A 22,483-nucleotide genomic window follows, 5' to 3' on the forward strand; every position below is an offset into this window, starting at 1 on the left:
TGCCATTTGGGACACAACCCTTTCTCACAGTTAATAGTTAGATGGAGCTCTACTGAGATGCTTCGTTGATGTTCTTCATTTACATAAACCATTTCTGGACATTGCTATGGTTTGTTAGGCCTGCTGTTCCTCAAACACATATTCTTAGGACATTATGGTAATCGTGATGCTGCTCTGCCCTTTTCACACTCTCAGAGAAGTCTGTGTGTGTGTGTATGTGTGTGTGTGTGTGTGTGTGTGTGCGCGCGTGCATGCATGCGTATGATTGAAATTAGTTTATTTCATATTAGTTTATCTCGTATGGAGAGTTTAATTATTTTAGCCATGAAAATAACACCACTTCACCCGTAGTGCAGCCAGCCATAAAACAATGCTTGGATTTACTGCTTGCTAAATGTTCATCAATAGATAATAAGATAATTGGAAGATGGAGAGCACTACAACAAGAGCACTTCAAGTGATGTTTAAAGAATTGAATCAGATACAATTAAACTTATCTTATAAAAACAATGATAAGATAAGTTATAACAAAAAAACAAAACACTAACAGACAAATTGTATTCCAGGAACCACAAAAACACCTTCCAAGATTTTAAGAATGTCATCTCTCTCCAATGACATACTGAATGCGTCCCAAATGGCACCCTATTCCCGTATAGGGCTCTGGCCAAAAGTAGTGCACTATATAGGGAATAGGGTGCCATTTGGGACAAAACCCAAATCATTTTCACAAGAACCTATCATATCAAACAGATACAGAGGGAATTCTCTCTGTGTTTCAAAGGGTTAACAAAATTCATAGAGCAGAGGTTGCCGTCTCTGTGGTTCCCATGGTAACTGCTCCCCCATGACTGATCTGAGCACGCTCAGAATTGAACGTGCTTCTATGTGTGACTCCTGCTGTAGCTGAAGGATCCTGGCTGTGCTGTGCTGCACTGGGCATGACACACACAAACAGCTACCACACACTTACACACAGATTTCACCATAAACCTGAATTAGGATAAAATAGATTATGACACATCAGTTATAATCCCGGGTTTGGAATACTGTAATAGAATATACTATACAAACACACACTTCACACTTACACACTGATTTCACCATAAATCTGAATTCAGACATGGGATTAGGGTGAAATAGGTTGTGCCACAGCAGTTGTAATCCTGGGCTATTACAATATAGTATATTACAATATTACAAAGCCAGGATTCCTGAGCTAAGAATATCATGTGACTTCTATTCTACAAATGTTTTCATTCATTGTGTTTGTTCCAGGAGTAAAATTTATTTAATGCCAATATCTCATTATCTAATTTAACCCAGAAATGAGATAAGACATTCCAACAGGTGTAATTGTGTAAATGACTATAGCACCTACATTACACTACATTTGACGAAAAATATGAATTATGAATTATTAAATTACTATAGCACGTACATTTAAACTATATTTGTAATAATGAACACTAAAATGCCTGCTTGAAATGAATTTGGGGGCAATCAAAAGGCACTGATAACATTCTCTAAGAGCATACAGTGTGCCAACATCAAGCAACTTAAACAGAAACATAAATGAGCCATTTGGACCCCTATGGGCTCTGGTCAAAAGTAGTGCACTATATAGGGAATAGGGTGCCATTTGGAACATTCACGTTCTCTTTTTGTGTCCCAACCATATCTCATAATATTTCCCTGAGCAGCCAAAGCGAGGGAACATGTGGCTGACAGACAGAGGCTTCCCAACAGTCCTCTCTGTGATTGCTAAATCATGGCTCTGATTGCTTTCCTCATCTGTTTGATGGTGCAGCTCGACCTAGCACTCAGTCAGCCGCCCAGCAGCCTAGCGAAGACCAGCATGATGGCGTCCCAAATGGCACCCTATTCCCTATATAGTGCACTACTTTTGACCAGACCCCATGGTCAAAAGTATGGGCCCTGGTCAAAAGTAATGCACTATAAGGCGGAATGGGTTGCCATTTGGGATGCACCCTATGTCTCCATGTAGACCATTCTCCAGAATGTAAATGACCCTCTTCCTGCACAGCACATCAGCCACAAGCATTCCTTCTTGAAGCTAATTGCTGCTTTCTGTTGCTCTGGTAGAAAGCATATTAAATGCCAATTGATATAAAGATAAAAACATAAGCACAAGATGAAGGCGGATGCAGCCAAGGAGACAACGGATTAGGAAAATGAAAAAGATGCCTCTTGTCATACTTTACAGAGGGGTAAGGAGTGATTACGCCTTCGTAAATCAAAAATGCTTTGGCGGAGCGCATCGTCTTGTTTTATGTGAGATGAGAATATACAATCGACAAAACTTCCTCTTGGCAGGAAACACCAAGTAACATGAAGTTAAAAGTTGTCAGTAATTGTCAGTTGAGCCAGTGTTGATAGGGATTTGTTGGCATTAGTGTGCCCTTGGCAATCTGACCATGTCGTGTCATTAGGCTTTTAAAAAGCAATGCCATCTCCTCTAGTAGACGACTACTACTGACCAGCCCTATTAAGTGAGTTTTGGACTGCGTCCCAAATGTCACCTTATTCCTTATGTAGTGCACTTTTGATCAGTGCCATAGGGCTCTGGTCAAATGTAGTGCACTATAGGGAATAGGGTGCCATTTGGGACGCAAACTTGGTCTCTACATTAATAATGGATGTGGCCTTAGCTTTCAGGATAACACTCAAACCCTAGGAGTCTTATCTCAGGCCATTCTTGGCATACGTTTGTTTGCATCTTCAAGCCAAGCTCTCAAAGCCCCTTAAAGACAAATATATTTTTTAAAGACTTATCAGAGTCCAACAACGTTTCATGGTCTACATCCCAAATGGCACCATATTCCTTACATAGTGCACTACTTTTGACCAGAGGCTCTGGTCAAAAGTAGTGCATTATGTAGGGAATAGGGTGCTATTTGGGATGCAGACCTGAGCTATCCAAGTGGAGGCCACTTCTTGGGGCCAAGTGGCCCCGTCGGTCACTGTTAACAGGCATGTTCTGTGTGACCGCTATTTCATATCCAGTTCTGGTGTCCCACGGCATTACTACTTCCCTTTGCTTAACTCCAATAAAAATATCTACTGTTGACTGCCAGAGTGATCCCATGGATCCCATCATCATCCATAAGCAATCTACCATACTGCATCATGTAGCCGGGAGCCAGCCAGTCAGAAGCTAAGCTGATCTTACTCAGAACACATTAATAACTCCAACCAAATAGGCTTTGCAAAAGATTAGGGAGTGGCTGTTGGAACTAGCACAAGGTGGAGACTTAGGCCTAAAAAATGTAGCAAAGTTTAATATATCAGCTGTATACATTTTCAAATCATTGCCATTTCCTCAGTCTGAGCGTTTCCTTTCCAATTAGTGAGACTGAGCCGCTAAGATACTTCAGCAATCACTCTCCCTAGTCACCCTCTGCTCTACACTCCTAAAGCCACATCCCCACTGCCTCTCATAGATCACTGGGACTATCTCACGAATGACGACTCCTAAAGCCACATCCCCACTGCCTCTCATAGATCACTGGGACTATCTCACGAATGACGACTCCTAAAGCCACATCCCCACTGCCTCTCATAGATCACTGGGACTATCTCACGAATGACGACTCCTAAAGCCACATCCCCACTGCCTCTCATAGATCACCGGGACTAGCTCACAAATGACGTGTGTGTGTAGCTCACGAATGATGGCTCCACTAGGAGAGCTGAACCAAACAAATGTCCTCCACGCAGAACTAGAGTTCCACAGCTGAAACGTGCCACTCTAGCTTACAGCGCAGGATAATGACTATTGATAATGACTATGGAATCGGAGTGGCTAGGGGCTCTGGGTAGGAAGCGGTGGGTAGGATGGATTAGTGAGATCAGAAGAAACCATCAATAAGTAGTTGGCCCTTTAAATCTTCCCCCTGTCCCAGTGCTCAAAGGGCTTGACTACATCCCAAATGGCACACTATTCTCTTTATAGTGCACTACTTTTGACCAGAGCCCGGGCCAAAAGTAGTGCACTAAAAAGGGAATAGGGTGACATTTGGTATGCAAGCCTTATGGAGCGCTGAAGAGCTGCTGGGATAAGAGGGTGAAGGAACATGCTGTCTAGGGTCATCTACTACATCTATCCCCCTTGTTCAGTAATAGAGAGCGAGAGAGCGAGAGAGATAGAGATAGAGAGAGAGAGAGAGAGAGAGAGAGAGAGAGAGAGAGAGAGAGAGAGAGAGAGAGAGAGAGAGAGAGAGAGAGAGAGAGAGAGAGAGAGAGAGAGAGAGAGAGAACTTGTGTAACATCAAAAAATCAGGTTCAAGGTATAGCCATTTTAGAGGGGAGATGGTGGGCACCTTATTTATTTTATAGTACACTACTTTTGACCAGGGATATGGGCTATTGTAGTGCACTATATAGGGAATAGAGTGCCATTTGGGACACACACAGACACTGTCCTTCCTGAAGTCTCCAGTTTAGCCCTTGGCTGGCTCACATCTGGCATGGATCAGGCTGTGCTAACAAGAGCAAAGACTCACTGCATACCTTAGTAATCTTGGTGTGATCCTCTCTTAAGGACTGGTATGTATGCCCCGTCTGTCTGTCTATCTGTAGTGATCAGTGACACTCACAGACGGGCATCTGAGGCTGCATTAACCCGAGCCTCAACCCCTTGCCAAGTTACTGCACCCTAAAACCAACCACATCCACTCCCACTTACGGTAACATTTCGTACATGCATGAAAAAGGGTCACCCCCAACTCTATGCACATGTTTGCACACCCCACCGGAGACCGGGGTTCAATCCCCGTCACCACCCTTCTACTTTGTTTCTTCCACTTACTTACCTGTCTCCCCATCTGATTTCAGTACTGTCTCAATAAAGTGACACAAATCCACTTCAAAACAAAAGGTCACTACACCCCATTATGCTCTTAAAGACAGGGAGAGTAAACCATTCTACAGGTCCTTTGGGTCAGGGCTCTTCCATCTTTAGTGTGGGTGTTGAAGGCAGACAGACAAGGCTACTGCATCCTACCACATCCACTCCCATTCTATCATTCCATACTATGCATAAATAAAAAGGAAAAGGGGTCACTGAACCCCAGAATTTCCCAGACGTAGAAAGTGGATGTAGGTTAGGGTTCGGGGGTCAAAGGTCTTACCTCCTTGGTGTGGGTGTGGAAGGAGACAGACATGTCCAGCAGCAGTTTCCTCTGCTCCACCCGCCGAACAAAGTCTTGGATCCTGACCTCCAGGTGCCGTGCTGCTTTGTAGATTTCCTCCGGGTCACATTCCCCAGTCTGGGCCAGCTGCTCTGCCGCCTCCAGGAGCTTGTCTGCGTTGGTGTAGGTGTTCTGGTACCCAGAGAAGACAAGCAGACAGCTCAATTAGATGAGGACAACACATGTAGGTAAAGAACTGTATCTGTCTAAAGTCTCTGCCCTCTGCAGGCTATGACTACTGCAACGCTGAGGCCTCTGAGTTAGTAGAGAATTGTGTCTGTTTGTCTGCACTCTGTCTCTGCACGCTTTGACTGACTACTGCACTCTGATGTCTCGCTCTCTCCTCCACTGCCAGAGACAGAAAGGACCTGTCTCTCCGATTGGCGCCTCTGCTACACTGCCTCAAAACAATTCCATTACATGTAAACAGCGGGGCCATCGGTGCAGAGTGGTAGGGTAAATCCCTGGCTATCCTCCCTACGTGCTAATCCCACAGCCTGGCAGGGGACTAGTGTTGTCTCTGGATGGACACAACAGTGGAGACCAAGTCAGTAAAGCAACAGCCAATAGGGCAGGACAGATTAATGGCTAGATAGCATGTAGCATGTAACACCGTGCTGATCCGGCTGGGATGGGATGGCCGCATGGCTCGGGACCTGGTAACCTTTGTAAGGTCGTGGCAGTGAGTCACATTCACTGGGCCAAAGGATACCCTATTCTCTATATAATGCACTACCTTTGACCAGAGCACATAGACCTCTGTAGCTCAATTGGTAGAGCATGGCGCTTGTAACGCCAGGGTAGTGGGTTCGATCCCCGGGACCACCCATACGTAAAAATGTATGCACACATGACTGTAAATCGCTTTGGATAAAAGCGTCTGCTAAATGGCATAATATTATTATTATATTATTTGTGATGCATCCTGGGCCATTTAGCAATAGAGAGGCCAGAGGGGGATCCTTTTAGTGCTTTGAGGTGGCCAGGCGGACTCTCACCTAGTGACACACACCCTGGAGAAGATGAGCCAAATCATAATCACAGTCATGTAAATAAACTCCTATCTCTCTCCCTATCTACCGTATCTGTCTTTTTTTCGCACTCAAAATATCCTAATCCATCCTTTTTTCCAAATAAACTGGACAAGATTTAACACAGACCCATGTTGAAATGTTAAATCCATGCGTTGATTGATTGTAAAACGGAGATAAAAAATATGTGTTGCTTTGGGCATATTGTGGATGTGGATTGATTTGCCTGTACTGTACTGTCAGGTTTATAGTCCTATCGCAGAGCAGAATCCCACTTTTACACACACTCTCTGTGTCACACTAGCATTAGCTCTGGTCCAAATCTAATTTATTCCCAGTGAATAGAGAGGATCAGTGCATTATACAGCATAGGGTCAATTCAATGGATACAGTAAGCAGGATTACATTTGGAGCATCCATATATACACTGAGTGTACAAAACATTAAGAACACCTTACTAATATTGAGTTGCAACCCTCCTTTTGCCTTCAGAACAGCCTATATTCGTCAGGGCATGGACTCTACAAGGTGTCGAAAGCGTTCCACAGGGATGCTGGACCATGTTGACTCCAATGCTTTCAACAGTTGTATCAAGTTGGCTGGATGTGCTTTGGGTGGTGGACCATTCTTGATACAAACGGGAAACTGTTGAAAACCCAGCATCGTTGCAGTTCTTGATGCAAACTGATGCACCTGGCACCTACTACCATACCCCGTTCAAAGGCACTTAAACATTTTGTCTTGCCCATTCAACCTCTGAATGGCACACATACACTCAGTGTACACTGAGTCTACAAAACATGCTCTTTCCATGACATAGACTGACCACATAAATCCAGGTGAAAGTTATAATCCCTTATTGATGTCACTCATTAAATCCACTTCAATCAGTGTAGATGAAGGGGAGGAGAGGTTAAAGAAGGATTTTAAAACCTTGAGACAATTGCCGCATGGATTGTGTATGTGTGCATTTCAGAGAGTGAATGTGCAAGACAAAAGATTTAAGTGCCTTTGAACAGGGTATGGTAGTAGGTGCCAGGTGCACCGGTTTATGTCAAGAACTGCAACGCTGCTGGGTTTTTGCACTACCTTTGACCAAGGTCGTTAGGGCTCTGGTCAAAAGTAGTGCTCTATATAGGGAAAAGGGTGCCATTTGGGAGCCAAAGTGGTGTGTTGGGTGTATTCCACACAGCAGCAGCAGGCCCAGGCAGCGCACAGATTTCATCCCATCAGGAGAACTCCTTCTCTGTCTTCCGTCTGTCTTCTCTTCTCCCTCCAGAGAGCTGAAAATCAATAACTCCATGCAGGCTTTCCCCTCACAGAGTTGGCTGGGCTGAGGTGGATTTGTTCGTCCCTCCCTCCCTCCCTCCCTCCCTCCCTCTCTCTCGATCTTTGTCTAGTCTTTTTTAAATGCTGGATTCCCTCTGTATCGCTTTCATTCAATCTGTTCCACGCGCAGGACTTTTATGAGGTTGATGACAGAAACAAAAGCTGTGTGCCTCTCTCTCTCTCTCTCTCTCTCTCTCTCTCTACAGTGGGGGGAAAAAGTATTTAGTCAGCCACCAATTGTGTAAGTTCTCCCACTTAAAAAGATGAGAGAGGCCTGTAATGTTCATCATAGGTACACGTCAACTATGACAGACAAAATGAGATTTTTCTTTCCAGAAAATCACATTGTAGGATTTTTAATGAATTTATTTGCAAATTATGGTGGAAAATAAGTATTTGGTCACCTACAAACAAGCAAGATTTCTGGCTCTCACAGACCTGTAACTTATTCTTTAAGAGGCTCCTCTGTCCTCCACTCGTTACCTGTATTAATGGCACCTGTTTGAACTTGTTATCAGTATAAAAGACACCTGTCCACAACCTCAAACAGTCACACTCCAAACTCCACTATGGCCAAGACCAAAGAGCTGTCAAAGGACACCAGAAACAAAATTGTAGACCTGCACCAGGCTGGGAAGACTGAATCTGCAATAGGTAAGCAGCTTGGTTTGAAGAAATCATAGGAAATGGAAGACATACAAGACCACTGATAATCTCCAACCAATCTGGGGCTCCACGCAAGATCTCACCCCGTGGGGTCAAAATGATCACAAGAACGGTGAGCAAAAATCCCAGAACCACACGGGGGGACCTAGTGAATGACCTGCAGAGAGCTGGGACCAAAGTATCAAAGCCTACCATCAGTAACACACTACGCCGCCGGGGACTCAAATCCTGCAGTGCCAGACGTGTACCCCTGCTTAAGCCAGTACATGTCCAGGCCCGTCTGAAGTTTGCTAGAGTGCATTTGGATGATCCAGAAGAGGATTGGGAGAATGTCATATGGTCAGATGAAACCAAAATATAACTTTTTGGTAAAAACTCAACTCGTCGTGTTTGGAGGACAAAGAATGCTGAGTTGCATCCAAAGAACACCATACCGACTGTGAAGCATGGGGGTGGAAACATCATGCTTTGGGGCTGTTTTTCTGCAAAGGGACCAGGACGACTGATCCGTGTAAAGGAAAGAATGAATGGGGCCATGTATCGTGAGATTTTGAGTGAAAACCTCCTTCCATCAGCAAGGGCATTGAAGATGAAACGTGGCTGGGTCTTTCAGCATGACAATGATCCCAAACACACCGCCCGGGCAACGAAGGAGTGGCTTCGTAAGAAGCATTTCAAGGTCCTGGAGTGGCCTAGCCAGTCTCCAGATCTCAACCCTATAGAAAATCTTTGGAGGGAGTTGAAAGTCTGTGTTGCCCAGCGACAGCCCCAAAACATCACTGCTCTAGAGGAGATCTGCATGGAGGAATGGGCCAAAATACCAGCAACAGTGTGTGAAAACCTTGTGAAGACATACAGAAAACGTTTGACCTGTGTCATTGCCAACAAAGGGTATATAACAAAGTATTGAGAAACTTTTGTTATTGACCAAATACTTATTTTCCACCATAATTTGCAAATAAATTCATTAAAAATCCTACAATGTGATTTTCTGGATTTTTTTTTCTAATTTTGTCTGTCATAGTTGATGTGTACCTATGATGAAAATTACAGGCCTCTCTCATCTTTTTAAGTGGGAGAACTTAAACAATTGGTGGCTGACTAAATACTTTTTTCCCCCACTGTATATATATATATATATATATATATATATATATATATATATATATATATATATATATATATATATATATATATATATATATATATATATATATATACAGTGGGGAGAACAAGTATTTGATACACTGCCGATTTTGCAGGTTTTCCTACTTACAAAGCATGTAGAGGTCTGTAATTTTTATCATAGGTACACTTCAACTGTGAGAGATGGAATCTAAAACAAAAATCCAGAAAATCACATTGTATGATTTTTAAGTAATTAATTTGCATTTTATTGCATGACATAAGTATTTGATACATCAGAAAGCAGAACTTAATATTTAGTACAGAAACCTTTGTTTGCAATTACAGAAATCATATGTTTCCTGTAGGTCTTGACCAGGTTTGCACACACTGCAGCAGGGATTTTGGCCCACTCCTCCATACAGACCTTTTCCAGATCCTTCAGGTTTCGGGGCTGTCGCTGGGCAATACGGACTTTCAGCTCCCTCCAAAAAATGTCTATTGGGTTCAGGTCTGGAGACTGGCTAGGCCACTCCAGGACCTTGAGATGGTTCTTACGGAGCCACTCCTTAGTTGCCCTGGCTGTGTGTTTCAGGTCGTTGTCATGCTGGAAGACCCAGCCACGACCCATCTTCAATGCTCTTACTGAGGGAAGGAGGTTGTTGGCCAAGATATCGCGATACATGGCCCCATCCATCCTCCCCTCAATACGGTGCAGTCGTCCTGTCCCCTTTGCAGAAAAGCATCCCCAAAGAATGATGTTTCCACCTCCATGCTTCACGGTTGGGATGGTGTTCTTGGGGTTGTACTCATCCTTCTTCTGTAGCTCAGCTGGTAGAGCACGGCGCTTGTAACGCCATGGTAGTGGGTTCGATCCCCGGGACCACCCATACACAAAAAAATGTATGCACGCATGACTGTAAGTCGCTTTGGATAAAAGCGTCTGCTAAATGGCATATTATTATATTATTATTCTTCCTCCAAACACGGCGAGTGGAGTTTAGACCAAAAAGCTCTATTTTTGTCTCATCAGACCACATGACCTTCTCCCATTCCTCCTCTGGATCATCCAGATGGTCATTGGCAAACTTCAGATGGGCCTGGACATGCGCTGGCTTGAGCAGGGGGACCTTGCGTGCGCTGCAGGATTTTAATCCATGACGGCGTAGAGTGTTACTAATGGTTTTCTTTGAGACTGTGGTCCCAGCTCTCTTCAGGTCATTGACCAGGTCCTGCTGTGTAGTTCTGGGCTGATCCCTCACATTCCGCATGATCATTGATGCCCCACGAGGTGAGATCTTGCATGGAGCCCCAGACCGAGGGTGATTGACCGTCATCTTGAACTTCTTCAATTTTCTAATAAATGCGCCAACAGTTGTTGCCTTCTCACCAAGCTGCTTGCCTATTGTCCTGTAGCCCATCCCAGCCTTGTGCAGGTCTACAATTGTATCCCTGATGTCCTTACACAGCTCTCTGGTCTTGGCCATTGTGGAGAGGTTGGAGTCTGTTTGATTGAGTGTGTGGACAGGTGTCTTTTATACAGGTAACGAGTTCAAACAGGTGCAGTTAATACAGGTAATGAGTGGAGAACATGAGGGCTTCTTAAAGAAAAACTAACAGGTCTGTGAGAGCCATAATTCTTACTGGTTGGTAGGTGATCAAATACTTATGTCATGCAATAAAATGCAAATTAATTACTTAAAAATCATACAATGTGATTTTCTGGATTTTTGAAGTTGAAGTGTACCTATGATAAAAATTACAGACCTCTACATGCTTTGTAAGTAGGAAAACCTGCAAAATCGGCAGTGTATCAAATACTTGTTCTCCCCACTGTATATTAAAGTGGAAAAAAGGTATGTTGAAGATGAAGAGAAAGAGGAGGAGTAAAGGTATTGTGGGATATAGGTCGTTAGGGAGTAGGGAGACTCTCATCCAATGGCATTGAGGAGTATACCACCTCAGTCATCGGCTTCATCAATAAGTGAATTGACGACGTCGTCTCCATAGTGACCGTACGTACAAATCCCAATGAGAAGCCATTGATTACAGGCAACATATGCATCAAGCTAAAGGCTAGAGCTGCCACTTTCAAGGAGCGGGACACTAATCCGGACGCTTATAAGAAATACCGCTACGCCCTCAGACGAACCATCAAACAGGCAAAGCGTCAATACAGGATTAAGATAGAATCCTACTACACCCGCTCTGATGCTCATCGGATGTGGCAGGGCTTGAAAACTATTACGGACTACAAAGGGAAACCAAAGGGAAACCCAGACGCGAGCTGCCCAGTGACGTGAGCCTACCAGACGAGTTAAATGACTTTTATACTCGCTTCGAGGCAAGCAACACTGAAGCATGAATGAGAGCACCAGCTGTTCCGGACGACTGTGTGATAACGTGCTCTGTAGCCGTGGGGCCGGACAGATTACCAGGACATGTACTCAAAGCAAGTGCGGACCAACTGGCAAGTGTCTTCACTGACATTTTCAACCTCTCCCTGACCGAGTCTATAATACCTACATGTTTCAAGCAGACCACCATAGTCCATGTGCCCAAGGAAGCAAAGATAACATACCTAAATGATTACCGCCATGTAACACTCATGTCGGTAACCATGAAGTGCTTTGAAAGGCTGGTCATGGCTCACATCAACAGCATCATCCCGGATACCCTAGACCCACTCCAATTTGCATATCGCCCCAACAGATCCACAGATGACACAATCTCAATCGCACTCCACACTGCCCTTTCCCACCTGGACAAAAGGAACACCTATGTGAGAATGCTGTTCATTGACTACAGCTCAGAGTTCAACACCATAGTGCCCACAAAGCTCATCACTAAGCTCAGGACCCTGGGACTAAACACCTCTCTCTGCAACTGGATCCTGGACTTCCTGACGGGCCTCCCCCTGGTGGTAAGGGTAGGCAACAACAGGTCTGCCATGCTGATCCTCAACACTGGGGCCCCTCAGGGGTGCGTGCTTACTCCCTGTTCACCCATGACTGTGTGGCCAAACACGACTCCAACACCATCATTAAGTTTGCTGACGACACAACAGTGGAAGGCCTGATCACCGACAACGATGATACAGCCTATAGGGAGGAGGTCAGAGACCTGGCAGTGTGGTGCCAGGACAACAACCTCTCCCTCAATGTGAGCAAGACAAAAGAGCTCATCGTGGACTACAGGAAAAGGCGGGCCGAACAGGCCCTTATTAACATCGACGGGGCTGTTGTGGAGCGGGTCGAGAGTTGGTGTCCACATTACCAACAAACTATCATGGTCCAAACACACCAAAACAGTCGTGAAGAGGGCACGACAACACCTTTTCCCCCTCAGGAGACTAAAAAGATTTGGCATGGGTCCCCAGATTCTCAAAAAGTTATACAGCTGCACCATCGAGAGCATCCTGACCGGTTGCATCACCGCCTGGTATGGCAACTGCACGGCATCTGACCGTAAGGTGCTACAGAGGGTAGTGCGTACGGCCCAGTACATCACTGGGGCCAAGCTTCCTGCCAACCAGGACCTACAGTACCAGTCAAAAGTTTGGACACCTACTCATTCAAGGGTTTTTCTTGATTTTTACTATTTTCTACATTGTAGATAAATAGTGAAGACATCAAAACTATGAAATAACACATATGAAATCATGTAGTAACCAAAACAGTGTTAAACATATCAAAATATATTTTATATTTGAGATTCTTCAACTAGCCACCCTTTGCCTTGATGACAGTTTTGCACACTCTTGGAATGCATTTCAATTAACAGGTGTGCCTTCTTAAAAGTTAATTTGTAGAATTTCTTTCCTTCTTAATGTGTTTGAGCCAATCAGTTGTGTTGTGACAAGGTAGGGGGGGGTATACAGAAGATAGCCCTATTTGGTAAAAGACCAAGTCCATATTATGGCCAGAACAGCTCAAATGAGCAAATAGAAATGACAGTCCATCATTACTTTAAGACATGAAGGTCAGTCAATACGGAAAATGTCAAGAACTTTGAAAGTTTCTTCAAGTGCAGTCGGAAAAACCACAGGAACTCCACAGGAATGGAAGACCCAGAGTTACCTCTGCTGCAGAGGATAAGTTCATTAGAGTTACCAGCCTCAGAAATTGCAGCCCAAATAAATGCTTCAGAGTTCAAGTCACAGACACAGACACATCTCAACATCAACTGTTCAGAGGGGACTGTGTGAATCAGGCCTTCATGGTTGAATTGCTGCAAATAAACCACTTCTAAAGGACACCAATAAGAAGAAGCGACCTGCTTGGGCCAAGAAATACCAGCAATGGACATTAGACCGATGGAAATGTGTCCTTTGGTCTGGAGTCCAAATTTGAGATTTTTGGTTCCAACCCCCGTGTCTTTGTGTGGCACGGTGTGGGTGAACGGATGATCTCCGCATGTGTGGTTCCCACCGTAAAGCATGGAAGAGGAGGTGTTATGGTGTGGGGGTGCTTTGCTGGTGACACTGTCTGTGATTTATTTAGAATTCAAGGCATACTTAACCATCATGGCTACCACAGCATTCTGCACGATACGCCATCTCATCTGGGGTTTTTTGCTTAGTGGACTATCATTGGTTTTTCAACAGGACAATGACCCAGGCTGTGTAAGGGCTATTTTACCAAGAAGGAGAGTGATGGAGTGCTGGATCAGATGACCTGGCCTCCACAATCCCCCTACCTCCACCCAATTGAGATGGTTTGGGATGAGTCGGACGGCAGAGTGAAAGAAAAGCAGCAAACAAGTGCTCAGCATATGTGGGAACTCCTTCAAGACCATTGGAAAAGCATTCCAGGTGAAGCTGGTTGAGAGAATGCCAAGAGTGTGCAAAGCTGTCGTCAAGGCAAAGTGTGGCTATTTGAAGAATCTCAAATATAAAATATATTTCGATTTGTTTAACACTGTTTTGGTTACTATATTATTCCATATGTGTTATTTCCTAGTTTTGATGTCTTCACTATAATTCTACAATGTAGAAAATAGTAAAAATAAAGAAAAACCGTTGAATGAGTAGGTGTGTCCAAACTTTTGACTGGTACTGTATATACTAGGCGGTGTCAGAGGAAAGCCCCAAAAATTGTCAAAGACTCGAGTCACCCAAGTCATAGACTGTTCTCTCTGCTACCACACAGCAAGCACCAAGTCTAGGACCAAAAGGCTCCTTAACAGCTTCTACCCCCAAGCCATGAGACTGCTGAACAATTAATCAAATGGCCACCCGGATTATTTACATTTGTCTGTCTGGGCACGGTGTGGACAGTGGACTCAAATGTACAGTGAGGGAAAAAAGTATTTGATCCCCTGCTGATTTTGTACGTTTGCCCACTGACAAAGAAATGATCAGTCTATAATTTTAATGGTAGGTTTATTTGAACAGTGAGACACAGAATAACAACAAAACAATCCAGAAAAATGCATGTCAAAAATGTAATAAATTGATTTGCATTTTAATGAGGGAAATACGTATTTGACCCCCTCTCAATTAGAAAGATTTCTGGCTCCTAGGTATCTTTTATACAGGTAACGAGCTGAGATTAGAGCACACTATTAAAGGGAGTGCTCCTAATCTCAGCTTGTTACCTGTATAAAAGACACCTGTCCACAGAAGCAATCAATCAATCAGATTCCAAACTCTCCACCATGGCCAAGACCAAAGAGCTCTCCAAGGATGTCAGGGACAAGATTGTAGACCTACACAAGGCTGGAATGGGCTACAAGACCATCGCCAAGCAGCTTGTTGAGAAGGTGACAACAGTTGGTGCGATTATTCGCAAATGGAAGAAACAACAAAAGCACTGTCAATCTCCCTCGGCCTGGGGCTCCATGCAAGATCTCACCTCGTGGAGTTGCAATGATCATGAGAACGGTGAGGAATCAGCCCAGAACTACACAGGAGGATCTTGTCAATGATCTCAAGGCAGCTGGGACCATAGTCACCAAGAAAACAATTGGTAACACAACAATTGGTAACACACTACGCCGTGAAGGACTGAAATCCTGCAGCGCCCGCAAGGACCCCCTGCTCAAGAAAGCACATATACAGGCCCGTCTGAAGTTTGCCAATGAACATCTGAATGATTCAGAGGAGAACTGGGTGAAAGTGTTGTGGTCAGATGAGACCAAAATCGAGCTCTTTCGCATCAACTCAACTCGCCGTGTTTGAAGGAGGAGGAATGCTGCCTATGACCACAAGAACACCATCCCCACCGTCAAACATGGAGGTGGAAACATTATGCTTTGGGGGTGTTTTTCTGCTAAGGGGACAGGACAACTTCACCGCATCAAAGGGATGATGGACGGGGCCATGTACCGTCAAATCTTGGGTGAGAACCTCCTTCCCTCAGCCAGGGCATTGAAAATGGGTCGTGGATGGGTATTCCAGCATGACAATGACCCAAAACACACGGCTAAGGCAACAAGTGGCTCAAGAAGAAGCACATTAAGGTCCTGGAGTGGCCTAGCCAGTCTCCCGACCTTAATCCCATAGAAAAGGGAGCTGAAGGTTCAAGTTGCCAAACGTCAGGCTCGAAACCTTAATGACTTGGAGAAGATCTGCAAAGAGGAGTGGGGCAAAATCCCTCCTGAGATGTGTGCAAACCTGGTGGCCAACTACAAGAAATGTCTGATCTCTGTGATTGCCAACAAGGGTTTTGCCACCAAATACTAAGTCATGTTTTGCAGAGGGGTCAAATACTTATTTCCCTTATTAAAATGCAAATCAATTTATAACATTTTTGACATGCGTTTTTTTCTGGATTTTTGTTGTTGTTATTCTGTCTCTCACTGTTCAAATAAACCTACCATTAAAATTATAGACTGATCATTTCTTTGTCAGTGGGCAAACGTACAAAATCAGCAGGGGATCAAATACTTTTTTCCCTCACTGTACCAAGGACTACTTTGTCTCGAGGCTATAAACGGTGATGCACAACTCTTCTTTCAGAAGTGGAGAAGTATGATTCTGAACAGTAGATTTAGACTGTAGTCAAGCCCAAAGTCATCCATCCTCCAATACATGGTGTTAGCCCTAGGCATGACACTCACTTCTACTGTGTCCTGTCTTAAATCTTTGCCTTTCTCGTTCGTCCTATCTCTGTTTTTTACCCTTTCACTTCCTCCATCTCTCTTTTTCGTGCCCTCTCTCTCTTTCGCCCTCTCTCTCTATCTCTCTCTCTCTCTCGTCTTATTAAGAGGGGCTCAGCCTAAGCAAATACCCCCATCGCATGTTTTGTTGGCGGAATACATCAGAGGCCAATCATTAGAGGGAGCTGCACTATTTGTGTCATCCAGGCTATTTACGGGGGGGTTTAATCTACAATGGCATTATATTTGAGCCAGTTAAAGATGCAGATTTAATAACATTTCAATTTGTTGTCATTAGGGTGTCATAGTTTAAGGTTTAAGACAAGATGCTTTATTTTTGTATTCCTTATAAATTGCTTGATTATATATTATGTAGAAGATCAAATAAAGGCTTGTGTGCCAATCTCCTTTGATAAGGTGTCTTGTGGAGATGATGGTGCCATATCTATATATTTTAATGAGCTAAAATCGAACATATTCCAATATGAAGTGCTTTATTTGATTCAGTAAGCCATTTGATCCATCCTTCAGGAGTAGGAGTGAATTAAACATCCTCATCTCTTACACTTCCCCAGAGAGAATTTAATTGGTGGAAAATAGGATAAATAATGTGGAGTCTGATATTCAGATCTAAGTCTGGACTGGCCTCTCAGGCTGCGTCCCAAATGGCATGCTATTCCCTATATAGTGCACTAGTTTTGACCAGGGCCCAGACTTTGGCTTGCCCTGAAGAAAGACACGTCGTCCATCTTGAAAGAGTGGCAAACCGTATGACCCAAATCAAGCCAATCCATCATCAGAGGAGCAAAAATATTGCCATAATACCAGGATTACACATCCTTTTAGCATTAAAACTCAGTCCTAAGGGCAGCTGTTATCACTAGTCACGGCTCATGCTGCAACCGTTACACTCAGGAGGTTAGCAAAGTGGAAGAAATGTGCCTGGTGATTCTTCAATTTTCTGAAAACCCCTATATTTCCTATCTTGCTGGGTAGCCGGGTGGTATCAGATACAGATGTAGGCTCTTAATTTGATCAACCTGTTGCAAGAGAACTTTCCTGCAATGAAGGAAATGTAAAACTTGTAGCGTATTTGAGGTTTAAAAAGGCTTCTGATGTTTGTAATTTCCATTTTGAATCAGACTTCAGACTAAAATAGCCATTAATTATTCACATTTCCTGTAGTTGCTGCATGATTAATTTCCTGGCGTAGCAAACTGACTCAAATGATGATCCTACATCTGTACTCTCTCACAAGTACTGCTTTTAGGGTTGCAAAATGTTCCAGAATCTAGAGGGAGTAAGCAGGAAATCCTGAGTCCTCCAACCAGGATTTCTAGAAAACCTGTGAATTTTAGGAAAATTACCGGAATTTTGCAACCCCAACTTACAGTCCTTTAGCCTATTAAAGCATACATTTTTTCATCATACAGTTTGACTGTGATCAAATGTGAAAGTGTATTTCCACAGTGGACTGGTTCCAGCTTGTTCTTGCTTGGTACAAGTCTTCTGGCATCCTTCTTTCCCATATGGACTGCAACTACAATAGGCTGCAAAAATTAAACCTGCATGCCAAGCCCATAAAAAAAGACTAATGCAAAAATAACTAGGTCTGGATTCCATGTCTGTGAGTCTCTTAACTCCATAAGTATTTCTCATTCATACTACATTTCTGTCACTTGTCAATCACAACGAAACACAAAATGTTTTAACATTCCGATATTTGGAGTTTAAATGACATCCTTACCGAATACTAGCAGAATTGTATTTGATATGAACACTAGTAATAGGCAGCTGTAAAAGAACAATAGAATCCTAAGTAATTTGGTTGTAACAACGTGTCATTGTTCAGTTCAATGACAATGTCTTCTGTTGGAAAGGTGTTCTGCTCATTCACTGATACCTTAAAGGGATACTTTGGGATTTTGGCAATTAAGCCCGTTATCTACTTTCCCAGAGTCAAATTAACTCATGTATACCATTTTTATGTCTCTGCATCCAGTATGAACGAAGTTAGAGGTAGTTTCGTGAGCCAATGCTAACTAGCGTTAGCACAATGACTGGAAGTCTATGGTTTCTACTAGCATGCTTGCAGTTACCATAGACTTCCAGTCATTGTGCTAATGCTAGTTAGCAATTGCACTAATGCTAGTTAGCAACTTCCTTCAAATTGCACACAGATACATAAAAATGGTATCCATGAGTTCATCTGACTCTGGGGAAGTAGATAAAGGGCTTAAATGACAAGACCCTGAAGTATCCCTTTGACATTATACAAAAAAAACATAACATCTTACAGGGTTCAAGTCTAGTACAACACTGCAGAAAACCCAGTCTTCCTTGACATTGTACAGTTGATGTAGCCTGAGTACGAGTCTCTTTAGCTAACATTCCACTCCTTGCCACTCCTTGTCATTGCCAAAGAGACCGGTCTTTTGGCAATCTCAACGTTCAATATGCAGCTGGATTTACGCCGCAGTTGCTGATTGGTAGTAGGAAACAACAACATTAATATTTTCCATGACAACGTTATGGAATATGTGGTGCTCGCAAATATGGTGCAATATAGAATTATAATTTTAAGAACAACAACAAACAATACCGTTACGACCTGCTGTGGTAATTCCCTTGTGAGAAGGCAGTGTCAATGCAAGATCATGCTGTTCAAAGTGGCTAGAGAGGACTCCGTAATGAGAGAGAAATAATGATATGGAAAATATTAGCCTACAATCGAGCTACGTTTGCTTCATTTGCATCCCATTAATGAGAGGAAAGAAACGCAAAACTGGCACCTGTCGTCATTCCTCGCACATATGCTGATCATCATGAATTGCTTACATTTAAAAAATAATATTATGCTCATATTATTTGTCCCTCCTCTCTTATTAAGAGATGGAGTCCAGACAGGCTACTTTAGGAAACTTTCTGAATGGACATAGAGAGAATTAGCGAACTCACACACACACACACACACACACACACACACACACACACACACACACACACACACACACACACACACACACACACACACACACACACACACACACACACACACACACACACACACACACACACACACACACACATCAATCAAAGCCACCAGCGCACCTCAGACACACACAAATCACACTTCTCCTTTCCTAAAAACGTATTCAAACCTAGGCTCACCTTCAAATCTAGGCTGTAGTCCATCAGAAAGTAGGTCTAGGCTATATTATAGCATAGCTTAATGCTAAAATAATGTTGCCAATCAAATGAATTGACAAGGAAAGTTTGAAGGGGGAGAGAGAGACAGCTACAGTATTACTAGAGAAGTTGGTTATGTAATTATTATCCAAGCATGTGAATTATTCCAGAGGAAGATTTGCACGGGATTCAAAACATGCAATTCTGAATTTTTTTCATTCAATTGAGTCTATGACGGAAGACTGGTGGTTTTTATTGTAGGCATGACGATATTTCAACATCTAGACGATCAAAGGCTACAATGATCACTCATGCTTGGCTGCCAAAAGTAGGCTATAGGTGTCCCCATAGGTCTAATATTTAAACTGAGGAAATGTGATCATAATTATTAATTTAGCAATCCACAGTAGATGCCCCTCCTAATGAAAAGGCCCCACATCCTGCTGATGTGAGCTGCTGGACACCGTATTTGATATGTGTTTATGGATGAGAAAGTGAACTTGCCATTTCCAAAAATGAGCTCAGTGGGGAATAGGGATTCCCTGCTTTGTGATCTGTTGCCTACGTCAACAGCCAGTCTTTCATTAAATAGGCCTAGGCACTATACTTTTTTATTGCACATTTAATTCAACTGACGCATTTGGCGATGTTCAACTTTAATTCATTGGCACAAAATGTGCGTCAGACAAAAATATTGTTTTGTCTCTGGCTTGCATAGCACAGGTGGTGGTCGTCTAAATTCACTGTAGTACGGTAGGCTTAATATATAGGCTAGCATACGAATGGTGGATTAATACACCAGCCTATGAATTAACTTCTAACGTACATAATCTGTTCCCTTCTTGCACAATTCATGCATCTCGGCTGGCATCTCCACTGGCCTCTCTGTCTTCCTCTCTCTATTCCTCTTATAGCTCTTGAACCAGTAGCCTAGCCCAATGCATGTCCCAGAAGTAGCGATATAGTTTGGTCCCTTATTTTGAGCAATGAAATATATATATATATATATACTGTATATATTCGAGGAAAGAAGCACCTTGCTCTTACTTGCTGGATATAAAATAGGCTACAGCGTTCACAATGAACTGCCATGGAAGTTTGAATGGCAAGAACTTCTCTGGTGTAATGTGATCACATTGGCTGGTGGTAGAAATGCAATAAACTGTTCTACCAGTGCCTGTCACGACTTCCTCCGAAGCTGCCTCCTCTCCTTGTTCGGGCAGGCTTCTGCGGTCGTCGTCACCGGCTTTATAGCCACTGCCGCTCCTCATCTCATCATTCCATTTGTTTTGTCTTGTTTATTATACACACCTGGTTCATATCCCCTCATCAGTACCTGTATAAGTGTTCCCTCTGCCCCCTTGTCTTTGTGTGTGATTTGTGTGTGATTGCTCCTTGTATTTTGTATCTCCGGGATATTTTCCAGTGCAGCGTTTTTGCGGACTGGAGTGTTTTGACGCGTTCCTGCGTAACTCTATGGTTGCGGAATAAAGCCTGTTATTCTGTGATTTACACTCCTGCACCTGACTCCTTCAACATCACCTCATCACAGAATCACACACCCGAACATGGAGTCAGCCGGAGAGGAGCACCTGCCTGGAGTCGAGGCACGGGTCCGGGAGCATTCTGATATGCTAGCCAGCTTTGGAGAAGCGATGGATCGGGTTCTCCAGGTCGTCCAACGCCTGTGGAAGACAGCATTCAGCACAACCACGGGGCATTACAAATACCTGGTGATGCCTTACAGTTTGATGAATGCTCCATCCGTCTTCCAGTCCTTTGTGAACGAGGTGTTCCGGGACATGCTTGGTCGTGGTGTAGTGGTCTACATCAATGACATTCTGGTGTATTACGCTACACGCGCCGAGCATGTGTCCCTGGTTCGCAAAGTGCTGGCCCGACTGTTGGAACATTACCTTTATGCCAAGACAGAAAAGTGTCTGCTTTCCCAGCAGTCCGTCTCCTTCCTCGGATACCGCATTACCACGTCAGGTGCGGAGATGGAGGGAGATCGCATTTCAGCCGTGCGTAATTGGCCAACTCCAACCACGGTTAAGGAGGTGCAGCGCTTTATTGGCTTTGCCAACTACTATCGGAGGTTGATTCCGGGCTTTGGCAAGGTCGCAGCTCCCATCACATCACTGTTGAAGGGAGGGCCGTCCCGGCTCCGCTGGTCTGCTGAGGCTGACAGGGCCTCAACCTGAGGGTCCTGTCCACCTCAGCCCCGGTACTGGCCCATCCAGATCCATCACTACCGTTCGTAGTGGAGGTGGATGCGTCCGAGGTAGGGATAGGCGCTGTCCTATCTCAACGCTCGGGCATGCCACCCAAGCTCCGTCCCTGTGCCTTCTTCTCCAAGAAGCTTAGCCCGGCAGAGCAGAACTACGACGTTGGTGATCGGGAGCTGTTGGCTGTTGTCCGTCAAAGGGGGGGGTACTGTCACGACTTCCTCCGAAGCTGCCTCCTCTCCTTGTTCGGGCAGGCTTCGGCGGTCGTCGTCACCGGCCTTCTAGCCACTGCCGACGGGATATTTTCCTGTGTGCCTTGTATTTTACAGTGCGCCTGTTTTGCGCACTGAAGTGTTTTGACGCGTTCCTGCGTAACTCTGTGGTTGCGGAATAAAGCCTGTTATTCTGTGATTTACCCTCCTGCGCCTGACTCCTTCAACATCACCTCATCACAGTGCCCAATATTTATGTTCACAATGAAATGTATTATGTCAGAATGCCTAATGTTTCCAATCAAATGCATGAATTAAGTTAGAAAATTTTCCTATCAGTCTAATTCGCATTAACATTGTGATTGGATGATAGCTGTGAGGGTTATCGA

The 22,483-nt window shown here is 43.9% G+C and overlaps 1 protein-coding gene across 4 annotated transcripts in view; it reads right to left on the bottom strand.

The window, feature by feature from the left end:
- LOC311130047 (kalirin-like) overlaps positions 1–22,483 on the bottom strand; it is a gene marked incomplete at both ends in the record, with an annotated part of 358,304 nt that overhangs the window by 148,562 nt on the left and 187,259 nt on the right. For all 4 annotated transcript variants that reach the window (XM_084162671.1, XM_084162670.1, XM_084162669.1 and 1 more), the window contains one exon: positions 5,154–5,345. In XM_084162671.1, coding sequence (XP_084018797.1) covers positions 5,154–5,345 — 192 coding nt within the window. The remainder of the gene's footprint in view (positions 1–5,153; positions 5,346–22,483) is intronic.

Source organism: Coregonus lavaretus, assembly GCF_964263955.1.
Source record: "Coregonus lavaretus genome assembly, chromosome: 5".
Lineage (NCBI taxonomy): Eukaryota > Metazoa > Chordata > Actinopteri > Salmoniformes > Salmonidae > Coregonus > Coregonus lavaretus.